Source organism: Oncorhynchus clarkii, chromosome 18 (assembly GCF_045791955.1).
Source record: "Oncorhynchus clarkii lewisi isolate Uvic-CL-2024 chromosome 18, UVic_Ocla_1.0, whole genome shotgun sequence".
In the NCBI taxonomy this organism is placed as follows: Eukaryota; Metazoa; Chordata; class Actinopteri; order Salmoniformes; family Salmonidae; genus Oncorhynchus; species Oncorhynchus clarkii.
The window spans coordinates 40,809,029-40,821,839 of NC_092164.1; the positions used below are offsets into that span (position 1 = coordinate 40,809,029).

General features: G+C 45.8%; 2 protein-coding genes across 2 annotated transcripts; one reads left to right on the forward strand and one right to left on the reverse strand.

Moving 5' to 3' along the window:
• Window positions 1-2,847: 2,847 nt before the first annotated feature.
• On the forward strand, window positions 2,848-6,778 carry LOC139373511 (tripartite motif-containing protein 29-like). The gene is made up of 6 exons (XM_071114107.1): window positions 2,848-3,456; window positions 4,338-4,433; window positions 4,620-5,163; window positions 5,418-5,571; window positions 5,716-5,775; window positions 6,007-6,778. Exons 1-3 carry the CDS (start codon window positions 3,208-3,210, stop codon window positions 4,749-4,751), a joined length of 477 nt encoding a protein of 158 aa, XP_070970208.1. The 5' UTR covers window positions 2,848-3,207; the 3' UTR covers window positions 4,752-5,163; window positions 5,418-5,571; window positions 5,716-5,775; window positions 6,007-6,778.
• Window positions 6,779-7,420: 642 nt separating this feature from the next.
• On the reverse strand, window positions 7,421-12,428 carry LOC139373505 (tyrosinase-like). Its single transcript, XM_071114097.1, has 5 exons — window positions 11,458-12,428; window positions 10,195-10,411; window positions 9,664-9,811; window positions 9,178-9,359; window positions 7,421-8,990 (listed from the first exon to the last, which is right to left on the reverse strand). Exons 1-5 carry the CDS (start codon window positions 12,283-12,285, stop codon window positions 8,737-8,739), a joined length of 1,629 nt encoding a protein of 542 aa, XP_070970198.1. The 5' UTR covers window positions 12,286-12,428; the 3' UTR covers window positions 7,421-8,736.
• Between the last annotated feature and the right edge of the window lie 383 nt (window positions 12,429-12,811).

Consider the following 12,811-nt stretch of genomic DNA (forward strand, 5'->3'; position numbering starts at 1 on the left):
TGCGATATCCCCGTGCACAGCTAGATTCAGAAACGGATCAGTCAAGACTGATGTCCCCGATTAGCCCCAACCAACAGCTCCCTCAACTACCATCGACACCAACTATGAGGGACAAGCTTCACCGGAACCTCTCACCTGGAGAGGACCTATCTGACCCATCCACCCGAGCTGCAATGTCCCTGCCACACGTCGACAAAGTCACCACCTCATATGGCTTCCGTGCGCTCGCCCAGAGTCCATGTACGCGGCGAAGGGAATCGTTATTCCACAAGGGTGCGACGGCCACAGGACCTTCCTTTGAAACCAACATGGACTGTCTCTCTCGCACAACTTGTCCAAGTTCCTCTGTAGACCTTGGAGACCAGCGCAGGACCACAAGCACCAACTCCAACCTGGCTGACGTGCCCCCAAGCACGGCAGCCCCTTCTCCTTCTGTTCCGATTCTGAAGACCGGTAGGGTGGCTGGTCTACAGGTACTGTTCACCAAACCTCTCGCTGCTTTTAAAGCCTTAACACCAGTGCGTAGACGGAAGGACCAGGTCAAAGCCCATGGATGGTCGTAGGAGAGCTAGGGGCCCATTTTGCTACAACAGTGCCAGTCCAATTTGTTTCAATCCAAATGTATGTCATTTTTGTGAGCTTTGTCAAAATAAATGTATTTTAATACGTGTCTCATCTTTCCATTAAGACTAGTTTTTAGTGTCTACTTTCATCTTTGGCGTATAGGCCTATAGTCAATATTTGAAAGTAACTTTGGCTTGTCGACATACAGCATGCCCATGCTCATTTCCAATAATGAGGCAAGCCCAGGGGCCATAGGCTAACTTAAGAATCCAATGGAAAAAGCTGAAGTGTTTTTCAGAGTCTTATTTAAATGATCCCTGTGAAGACAAAAAAAAAAATGTATCTTCTAAAGTAGAACTCTATTTCAGAGCTGTGGGTTGAGTATCATATTCTGTTTTATCCATTTATAAAAAATGTATTCATCTACATACAGTGGGGCAAAAAAGTATTTAGTCAGCCACCAATTGTGCAAGTTCTCCCACTTAAAAAGATGAGAGGCCTGTAATTTTCATCATAGGTACACTTCAACTATGACAGACAAAATGAGAAGAAAAAGAATTCCAGAAAATCACTGTAGGATTTTTTAATGAATTTATTTGCAAATTATGGTGGAAAATAAGTATTTGGTCAATAACAAGTTTCTCAATACTTTTATATACCCTTTGGCAATGACAGAGGTCAAATGTTTTCTGTAAGTCTTCACAAGGTTTCCACACACTGTTGCTGGTATTTTGGCCCATTCCTCTATGCAGATCTCCTCTAGAGCAGTGATGTTTTGGGGCTGTTGCTGGGCAACACGGACTTTCAACTCCCTCCAAAGATTTTCTATGGGGTTGAGATCTGGAGACTGGCTAGGCCATTCCAGGACCTTGAAATGCTTCTTACGAACCCACTCCTTCGTTGCCCGGGCGGTGTGTTTGGGATCATTGTCATGCTGAAAGACCCAGCCACGTTTCATCTTAAATGCCCTTGCTGATGGAAGGAGGTTTTCACTCAATCTCACGATACATGGCCCCATTCATTCTTTCCTTTACACGGATCAGTCGTCCTGGTCCCTTTGCAGAAAAACAGCCCCAAAGCATGATGTTTCCACCCCCATGCTTCACAGTAGGTATGGTGTTCTTTGGATGCAACTCAGCATTCTTTGTCCTCCAAACACGACGAGTTGAGTTTTAACCAAAAAGTTATATTTTGGTTTCATCTGACCATATGACATTCTCCCAATCTTCTTCTGGATCATCCAAATGCTCTCTAGCAAACTTCAGACGGGCCTGGACATGTACTGGCTTAAGCAGGGGGACACGTCTGGCACTGCAGGATTTGAGTCCCTGGCGGCGTAGTGTGTTACTGATGGTAGGCTTTGTTACTTTGGTCCCAGCCCTCTGCAGGTCATTCACTAGGTCCCCCCGTGTGGTTCTGGGATTTTTGCTCACCGTTCTTGTGATCATTTTGACCCCACGGGGTGAGATCTTGCGTGGAGCCCCAGATCGAGGGAGATTATCAGTGGTCTTGTATGTCTTCCATTTCCTAATATTTGCTCCCACAGTTGATTTCTTCAAACCAAGCTGCTTACCTATTGCAGATTCAGTCTTCCCAGCCTGGTGCAGGTCTACAATTTTGTTTCTGGTGTCCATTGACAGCTCTTTGGTGTTGGCCATAGTGGAGTTTGGAGTGTGACTGTTTGAGGTTGTGGACAGGTGTCTTTTATACTGATAAGTTCAAACAGGTGCCATTAATACAGGTAACAAGTGGAGGACAGAGGAGCCTCTTAAAGAAGAAGTTACAGATCTGTGAGAGCCACAAATCTTGCTTGTTTGTAGGTGACCAAATACTTATTTTCCACCATAATTTGCAAATAAATTCATTAAGAATCTTACAATTTTTTTCTCATTTTGTCTGTCATAGTGTACCTATGATGAAAATTACAGGCCTCTCTCATCTTTTTAAGTGGGAGAACTTGCACAATTGGTGGCCGACTAAATACTTTTTTGCCCCACTGTAACAGGAAAGTCTTAGGTTTTTATATCACTGATTGCTCTTCCATGGCTGCGCAGTGCCAAATAGTATGTCTGCTTTGAGTCCTTTCAGAAAGGACCGATATACATTCTAATGATTTATATTTGAGATAGTTTCCATGTTTACTTAATGTTAAAAGGCCTTACACCTAATTAAACCCCCTATGTCTTTCAGTTGCTTGCTCTTTCTAACCCCACCCCTCTGGCAGAACCAGGAAGTCGCTCCTACAACCCCCCCCCCCCCCCCCCCCCCCCCTCTTTCCGTTTTGAAAGAGAAACTGATTCGAGTCTGTCTTTGTGAGTGAAAAGCAGTCCAAATGGCTCAACAGGGAGTTCTGCTTGACCAGGATCAGTTCTGTTGTTCGGTCTGTCTGGATCTACTAAAGGAGCCGGTAACTACTGTAGGAGCTGTATTGAGGGCTGCTGGGATCAGGATGTCTACAGCTGCCCCCAGTTCAGACAGACCTTCACTCCAAGACCTGCTCTGAGGAAAAATGGCACGTTGGCTGAGGTGGTAGAGAAACTGAAGAAGACAGGACTCCAGGCTGCTCCACCTGTTTTGTGCTATGCTGGACCTGGAGATGTGGCGTGGGATTTCTGCACTGGGACCAGAAAGCAGAAATCCCTCATGTCCTGTCTGGTGTGTTTGGTGTCTTACTGTGAGACTCACCTCCAACCTCACTATGATATTCCTGGCCTAAAGAAGCACACGCTGGTCAAAGCCACTGCGCAACTACAGGAAAAGATCTGCTCTCATCATGACAAACTGCTGGAGGTTTACTGTCGTACAAACCAGAAGTGTATCTGTGTGCTGTGTATGGATGAACATAAAGGCCATGATACTCTGTCAGTAGCAGCAGAGAGGACTGAGAAACAGGTAAAACTAGATCAACCTGTTGGTGAATCTCTGATGAAAATCTAATCAGCCCTAGCTGGGTTAATACTATTTACCAACCTCAAACCTTGAATGCATGTCGATTTTAACCTAGATTCTCCAAATGTATCACAATTTTACAAAGTCAAAAGCCATTGCTATTATTTTTATTTAACTGGGCAAGTCAGTTAAGAACAAATTCTTATTTACAATGACGGCCTAACAAAAGGTGAAATACCTCCTGCGGGTACGGGGGCTAGGATTAAAAATAAATATAGGACAAAACACACATCACGACAAGAGAGACAACACTACATAAAGAGAGACCTAAGAAAACAACAGCATGGCAGCAACACATGACAACACAGAATGGTAGCAGCACAACATGTTAGCAGCACAAAAATTGGTACAAGCATTATTGGGCACAGACAACAGCACAAAGGGCAAGAAGGTAAAAACAACACATCACGCGAAGCAGCCAGGAGTGTCCATGATTGAGTCTCTGAATGAAGAGATAACTGTCCAGTTTGAGTGTTTTGTTGCAGCTCGTTCCAGTCGCTAGCTGCAGCGAATTGAAAAGATGAGCGACCCAAGGGTGTGTGCGCTTTGGGGACCTTTAACAGAATGTGACTGGCAGAACGAGTGTTGTATGTGAAGGATGGCGGTTGCAGTAGATATCTCAGATAGGGGGGAGTGAGGCCTAAGAGGGTTTAATAAATAAGCATCAACCAGTGGGTCTTGCGACGGGTATACAGAGATCACCAGTTTACAGAGAGGAGTATAGAGTGCAGTGATGTGCACTCTAAACTAATCTAAATAATATTTTATGAGTCCACATTTAGTTTAAAGGGATAGTTCACTGTAGCTCCACTTTTTCTCCACAGACACAGCTGGGGATGAGTCAGCAGAAAGTCCAGCAGAGAGTCCAGAGGAGAGAGAAGGAGTTGAAGGAGCTCCAACAGTCTGTGGAGTCTCTCAAGGCAAGTACATTATTGTTGACCAAAAGAGATGCACCGTGTCACTTCCTTCTTCCAGTCAGCCAGTGACGATTCAGTCCCCCTGAGCACCACTGTGGGGAACAGGCTGTCTTGGCTCCCAGTTAGCTAGGGAATACAGCATGCTGCTTAACATGGAGCCTTCTCTTCTCTGTCTGTGTGTCATAACAGCGCTCTGCACAGGAAGCTGCAGAGGACAATGAGAGGATCTTTACAGAGCTGATCCGCTCCCTGGAGAAACTGCACACCGAGGCGGAAGGAGCTGATAAAAGCCCAGGCGAAAGCGCAAGTGAGTCGAGCTGAAGGACTCCTGGAGCAACTGGAGCAGGAGATAACTGAGCTAAAGAGGAAAGACACTGAGCTGGAGCAGCTCTCACACACAGAGGATCACATCCATTTCCTCCAAGTTACTATATTGCAATTTGCCTTGTTAAAAGAAATAACCAATTCTGTCAATGACCTTTCGACTATGTGTTTCTCTCTCTCTCTCTGTCTCTCTCTCGCTTGGACTCATTTTTACTTGTGTACTTTGGAGCATAGGCCTAATGTCCATTTCTGAATGTAAATGTCTGCTCGCAAGTAACATTTGGATTGTCCACATACTGCATGCCCTTGCTCGGTCGCACACTTCCCGTAACAAGGCAAGGGCGGCAAGCCCAGGGGTCATAGGCCATCAAACATCTAACACCTAAGAATCGTCTGGAAAAAGCTGAAGGTAAAACGTTCTTCACTAAAGTCTGTGATTCTTCTCTTCTGAACTATTACTGTATTTCAGGGCTGTGGGTTGAATATTCCGTTGATGTGTCAGTTTTTTAGAATACTGATGGCTTTTGTTTCTTGTGTCTGCAGTGTTTTAAAAAAAAAAATAATTTCAGAAAAGACAGACAATACAGTACGTTCTATACTTGAGAATGTTTCTACGTTCATTTATTTCATGTTCTCTCTGTGTCTGTCTCTGTCTTCTCTCAGTCTTACTCCAATCCTAGTGTATCTTCTTCAGACTTACCCGCTATCGTTGCTAGTCCTCATCAGTACTTTGGAGACGTGAGCGAGGCTGTGTCTGAGCTGAGGGAGAAACTACAAGGCTTCCTTAAAGGATAACGGACCAAGATCTCCAGCGCAGGTGGGTTAAACAATACAGAAATAATACACGTCGTCAAAACATTCAACTTTAGACCAAAGGTCCCAGACTTAACGTTATACATGTGTAATATTGTAGATGGGATGGTAACATTCCCCCTCTCTCTGTGAACATGTTTGTGTCTAGTGAATACAGTGGATGTTCTATTACCTCCTGAGCCCAAGACCAGAGAACAGTTCTTACAATGTGAGTCTCTTCATCCTGACGTAACTTACAATCTTACACTTCTCACACACCCTCATATTGAATTATACAGCAATGGTAGATGTAGTCAAAAACGAGGTAGCTAACTGACTCCTGCACCGATTGGATCTCTGCTCTGCACTAATCAAACACAGGGTACAGAGGGTACAGGCCAGGGTACAGTATAATATTATAGTATTATTCTCCCCTCGTTGGACTCTGTTCTTCTTCCAGATTCCTGTCAGCTGACTCTGGGCCTAAACACAGCACATCACAACCGCTCTCTGTCTGATGGGAACAAAAAGATAACAGCTAAACCAGGCCATTCATATCTTGACCATCCAGACAGATTCACTGACCGCTGCCAGGTGCTGTGCAGTGAGGGTCTGTCTGGACGATGTTACTGGGAGGTGGAGAGGAGTGTTAACAGTGTTTCTATAGCAGCCTCATATAAAGATATTAAGAGAACAGGTATTAGAACAGGACTCAGTATTAGGACTCAATGACAAGTCCTGGAGTTTACGGCATCATCATGGTGGTATTCATTTCAGACACAATAATGTTGCCACTCAAGTATCAGGCCCTCTGTCATCCAGAGTAGGAGTGTACCTGGATCACAAGGCAGGTTCTCTGTCCTTCTACAGTGTTTCTGGTACAATGAGCCTCCTCCACAGAGTCCAGACCACATTCACTCAGCCCCTCTATCCTGGGTTTGGCTTTGGTTATTTTGGAGATACCGCAGAGCTGTGTAAGTTGTAGAGGTTGCCTTACTGGATGTGCTTTATCATGTACTTTAACCCTGTGCAGTTATTGCATTCTATGATTTAAGACGATATCTTGATGTTTAGTCAATGTTTCAGTCTTGTACATTCCCATTCATCTCCATGTATTCTCACTTTGATATAAATGAGTAACAACTACTGTGCTGCTATATTTTTTTATTATTAATTTTTTACTATGGATTTCAATAAATGAAGACTGATTGTTTGGTGTTTTTACTCACTGATCCTTAGATTTGAATGTGTTAAAGGACATCTTTACTCTTTTTTTAGACTTAATGTATCTCTATTTTCCTATTTAACCTGAAAGTAGTGTATTGGGCCAGGAGAAGCTATCATCTAGCCATTAAGCCAACTGAAGCCACTTCTAACCAGGAAGTTGGAATGAATGGGGCTTTCGGATCAAGTTCACAATTGCAGGCTATGTTATTCTCATGCAGTGAAACAACATTAACAGGTCCCAGTTCAGCGATTTCGTATCGAGTGGAATAAGACAACAATGGAAACAATAGGAGTGAATGGGGCATGCAGACCAAGTTTACCACTTTGAAATGATTTGGCCAGAAATGTTAAACTTGGTCTGCATGCCCCATTCAATCCTATCGTTGTTGGGTTTTTTAAAAAAAATCTCGATCCACTTAAAATGAAATCACTGAACCGGGAGGTGGAATGTTGTTTCACTACAAGAGAACAACATCTCTGAGCGAAGGGAACTCTTGTTAGTGTAATTGTGAACTCTAGTCCTCGCTGTTGTAATACCACTTCAGTGTGTAAGCTCAACCTGAATCATACTCAACATGCAACATTCAATTTCTTATTTCAAGATGATAGTCAAACACATTACATAAGACTATATCTCCACACCACAGTTATTTTTTAGCCCTTTTTTCTTTATTAATATCATAATCATTTAACATAGTTATGACCTTTTGAGAGAGAGAGACTTCACGAACTCTTGCACGCTTTTTAGACTAACAGGGGAGGAATCTAAAACTAACATTCCACATGTGCCAGAACACATCTCGTTGCTGGTGATTCAAGTGACGCACCCGACACATGCTCCTCCTGATTTGTGTGCTTGTCAATCAATTGGTGCGCTTGAGCTCGGGCGGTGTGCCGGTAGACAGAGATCCCGCTTTGGAGCCAACAGAATGACCCAAGAATGCACAATCCGATGTAAATCAAGCACATCTACTGTAAAAGGGTGTCTTTTTATTGTATATGTTTACCACAGGAGGTTGGTGGCACCTTAATTGGGGTGAATGGGCTTGTGGTAATGGCTGGAGTGGAATTGGTGGAATGGTATCAAATACAAACACATGGTCTCCTAATGTTTGATGCCATTCCATTCGCTCCGTTCCAGCCATCATTATGAGCCGTCCAATGCAATACTCCTTTTTCAATATTTCATTCCTCTATATTCCTACTAAAGTCAAAGGCAGTGTGAGTTGACATAGCACTGTAAAATATAAGTATAAAATATGTTCATGGCACAACTCCTAACATAGCCCAATAAAAAGTATGAGCTGGAGCACCCCCAGAGTACATGAACTGGAAGCTAGAAAAACAAAGAGAGTCGCACACTCTCATTGCTCATTGGGCTAAATGGGGCTAAACAGTGTGGTAGTTGGGGCTAAATAGTGTGGTAGTTGGGGCTAAACAGTGTGGTAGTTGTGGTAGTTGGGGCTAAACAGTGTGCTTGTTGGGGTAAATGGGGCTAAACAGTGTGGTAGTTGGGGTAGTTGGGGCTAAACAGTGTGATAGTTGGGACTAAACAGTGTTGTAGTTGGGGTAGTTGGGGCTAAACAGTGTGGTAGTTGGGGTAGTTGGGACTAAACAGTGTGGTAGTTGGGGTAGTTGGGACTAAACAGTGTGGTAGTTGGGACTAAACAGTGTGGTAGTTGGGACTAAACAGTGTGGTAGTTGGGGTAGTTGGGACTAAACAGTGTGGTAGTTGGGACTAAACAGTGTGGTAGTAGGGGTAGTTGGGGCTAAACAGTGTGGTAGTAGGGGTAGTTGGGACTAAACAGTGTGGTAGTTGGGACTAAACAGTGTGGTATTTGGGACTAAACAGTGTGGTAGTTGGGACTAAACAGTGTGGTAGTTGGGACTAAACAGTGTGGTAGTTGGGGTAGTTGGGACTAAACAGTGTGGTAGTTGGGACTAAACAGTGTGGTAATTGGGACTAAATAGTGTGGTAGTTGGGGGTATCACTATCACTGCTGATGATGAGCGGTTCCCTCTCTGGTAGGTGGAATGCTGAACTCTTCTCCCCGAGTTGCCATGGCCACGCACTCCAACACATCCGGGTCATAGTCGCAGCTACTGCAGCCACAGTCATGGTAACCAGCGCCCCCAGGACCAACGCCCCTAGCAACCAGGGCCACGCCTCCATCATTAGCTCCAGGTAAGGACTGAGAACCTCCGATATCCTCTGATCTGGAGGGGAGGAGCAAGGGATGAGAGGAGAGGAGAAGGGGAGGGGAAGAGAGGAGAGAAGGGTAGAGGAGGGGAGAGGGAGGAGTCCTTTAAAATCATTCAGCTGTTCACGATTAAAACATGCATATTACTAAATTAGTCAGTCAAACAACACACACCCACGCTGACACTCACACACTGTACTTACCTGAGTTGAGCATGTAGGAGTATTGGTACCCCAGTTCTTTGCTGGAGGTAAAGTATTCTATGTTTCTGTGTAGAGGTATGAAGGGCACCATGTGGTACTGCCTATTGTGGCCAATGGGAGCATTGAACTCTGGGTAGTGGGTCTGCTCTGGAGCATGTCTCCTCAACCACTGCTCATAGATACTGAAAACAGAGAGAGAGACCGAGAGAGAGAGAGCGAGAGAGAGAGAGAGAGAGAGAGAAAGAGAGAGAGAGAGAGAGAGAGAGAGAGAGAGAGAGAGAGAGAGAGAGGTGTGTTTTGGGGAGAGTAAGCGAGAGAGAAAGAGGGGGAGTGAGGGGCAGGGAGGGTGTGTGTTGGGAGAGAGAGAGAGAGAGAGAGAGAGAGAGAGAGAGAGAGAGAGAGAGAGAGTGAGTGAGCCAGAGAGAAATAGAAAGAGAGATATAGAGAAAGAGAAACAGGGTGTGGGAGAGGTGTGTGTATGCGTACCTGTCTACGTAGGCGTGGTGCAGTAGGAAAATAGGGTCGTTAGCTGACCCCTGGACTGAAGACATTGAGCCGTTCATGAAGATATGAAGAGAGGCGTGCATCCCCATCACCCTACTGTTACCCAGGCCTGTCTGAGGGTTCCCAAAACCTATAGGTCAGGGGTTAGAGGTTAGATGTCATCCCGATCACCCTACTGTTACCCAGGCCTGTCTGAGGGTTCCCACAACCTATAGGTCAGGGGTTAGAGGTTAGATGTCATCCCGACCACCCTACTGTTATCCAGGCCTGTCTGAGGGTTCCCAAAACCTATAGGTCAGGGGTTAGAGGTTAGATGTCATCCCCATCACCACACTGTTACCCAGGCCTGTCACAGGGCTGCCGAAACCTAGAGGTCAGAGGTTAGAAGTCAAGGGTTAGAGGTCAGAATACAACACCAGAGTTAGGGTTAGAACAATGCTCTCTAGAGTGTTCTAGAACTACTGACTTTCTAGAGGTCTAGAACTAATAACACAAACACACACACATACTTACCTTCTAGTGTGTTTCTGAAGCTGAAGTTAGCGGAGCGGTCCATGGCTCCCGTGTCGTAGTCACGGAGACTGACCGTGAACTCCACCTCTGCTGCCGTCGGCAACCGCGCAACCAAGTTATGGTCGTGGTTGCCAGGGTTACGCAGCAACGGCCCCTCGTCGTTACCGTCACACAGAACCCCCCTCACACTGTAGTCTTCCGCCCGTGAACACATCACCTACACAAACACACACACACAAAATAATTGAATCAGGACGACTGCATGCCACATGATTGTGTTAGCCTGCTAAGCTAAAGCCTAGGCCAAAGCATTGAAGTAACTGTTCAGTGAATATCTCACTTTTTAAAAAAATCTCACTTTTTGTGTGTTATTCACAGAACATGGCCTCTGGCAGAAACATAAGGTTGTCAGACATTCTCCTGATCACCACCCTCCTCTACCCGTCTTCTCTCCTCTTTTCTCCTCTCCTTCCCTCTCCTCACCCCACTCTCTTCTCCTCCCCTCTCATCTCATCTCCCCAGTCCTCTCCTGTCCTCTCCTCTCTCATCTCCTCTCCCCAGTCCTCTCCTCTCCTCTCCCCAGTCCTCTCCTATCCTCCACCCCTCCTCCCTCCTATCTAGGTTACAGCGGAGCTCAACAATGATAGTATATCATCACAGTATTCATTCAAGTCCTCACATGGAAAGTAATGAAGAAAAGTTAAATTATGAAAATGTCTCTTCACGTTTTGTGAGTTGAGAAGCATACACTGTGTGGTTGATTACATCTCGATAGTCTCTTCTCCTTGACCAAGTCAAGGGCCTATACATAGATATAGATAGACAGAGATTTGCATAAGGCACCAAGCAAATATACCATGAAACAACACTCTAACATGTTTTCTGGGAGTTTGAGCCTCTGTGTCATTAGTTTAAGTTCAAGTTTAAATTTGAGTTCAATTTGAACTGGCACACATGTTGATGTGATACATACAGATGTAGGCTCTTAATTGGATCACTCTTTGGTTGCTGTTCATGGAGCAGTTTGGACTACTGTGACTATTAATACCGTATATAATCAAACCTGTATAGTGGACTCCTCCTCTCCAGACCTCCCCTAACCATGAATTAAAATGCAACACTTTGGAGACTATTGTGAACTTCTAAGAACAATGTCAAGGTGACAGTGAGAGTGAGATGAAGGGAGGAGAAAAGAGGAGGAGTGAAGAGAAATGAGAGAGGAAGATGATGGAAGAGACAGGAAGAGGATGAAAGGTGTCTCACCCTCCAAGAAGAGAACACTGAAGCAGGGCTGATGAGGTTGGGATCTCGCGGGCTCTGGGCGCCCATCAGGTCTTCGGTGCAGATGTCACAGCCCTGCGCGTCCCGCCAGTCCCAGTACGGGATGGAGAACTCAAAGTCCCCGGTCAGTTTTCGGATCTCGCGCTCCCAGTGCAGCAGGTACACACGGTGCCACGGCAGAAAGGCGGGAGCCCAGTGGGCGAAGTCCACATCGGTCCAGACATTCCCCGGTCCACCGAGAAGAGCATTCCTGGAGACATAGTAGTGCATCCACACAAACACGTCATAGGTCGAGACGTCAGAGAACAGCGGGGTGCTCCCGTTATTCATCTCCCGGTATGTCCCGGTGGCTATGACATAATCCTGGCTAACGGTGTGCTTGGCCAGGTTGAGGTAAGAGATGAGTTTCCGCCGTTCCGCTGCCGACAGGTGAAACACGTTCCGCCGCACGGACTCTCTCCTCTCCTCGCAGTTAGCCCCAAACAGTCCGAACTGGCACTCTCCGCAGTTGAACCCCATGTAGTTGGAAGCGCACTGGCAGGTCCGGTTATAAAATACCAGAGGCCACCTCTCTCTGTCGTCCAAGCCGGAGAAGGGGTAATTCAGCCCGTTGGGGAGATCCGATACCTCCACGTCCCGGCAGAACCCCCTGCCAGAGCTGGCCCCGCAGGCCGAACCATCCCCTTCCCAGACCGGGCAGCACTCTTTAGAGAGCAGGGCCTCCGTTGTGGCGCAGAGCCTGGGAAACTGCTGCTGGGAGAACCGCAAACACTGGAGGAAAAACACACCGTGGATGAGAAGGAGCCGCATCGCAATACATTACACCTGTCCCGTCCCGTCCCGTCCTGTCACACACACCAGCCCGGTGATGTGTCTTGATAGTAATGGAGAGAGGAGTTGGTATGTAGAAGTGAGAGAAGGGGAAACACATGTGCCTAGTAGTCCAGCCATGTCAGAGTCCCCGCGGCTCTTACTTGACTTCTCCTCCCACACCCGCCCTCCCCCCATCTCTGGCACGGCGGTCACATGCCTCATGACCCCGGTGGTGAGTTTGTTTCATGGGTGGCTGGTTCCCTGAACATACACACACACCGATGGTCTTTCTCACACTAACCAACGGATCTAATTTATTTAATTACTTCAGGTTTCAAGGGGTGAATATATGTAGAGAATAAGCATACACATAGTTTTTTTTTTAATCACAAAAGCACTTGCCTACAGGTTTCAGTGACGGCAATTGAAATGTGACTATAAAAATAATGGCATTTTGGTTTCTTCAAGTTTCTTTAAATCATAAAATAAGATTTTTTTCTGACACTGTGCTTCACTGCAAGTT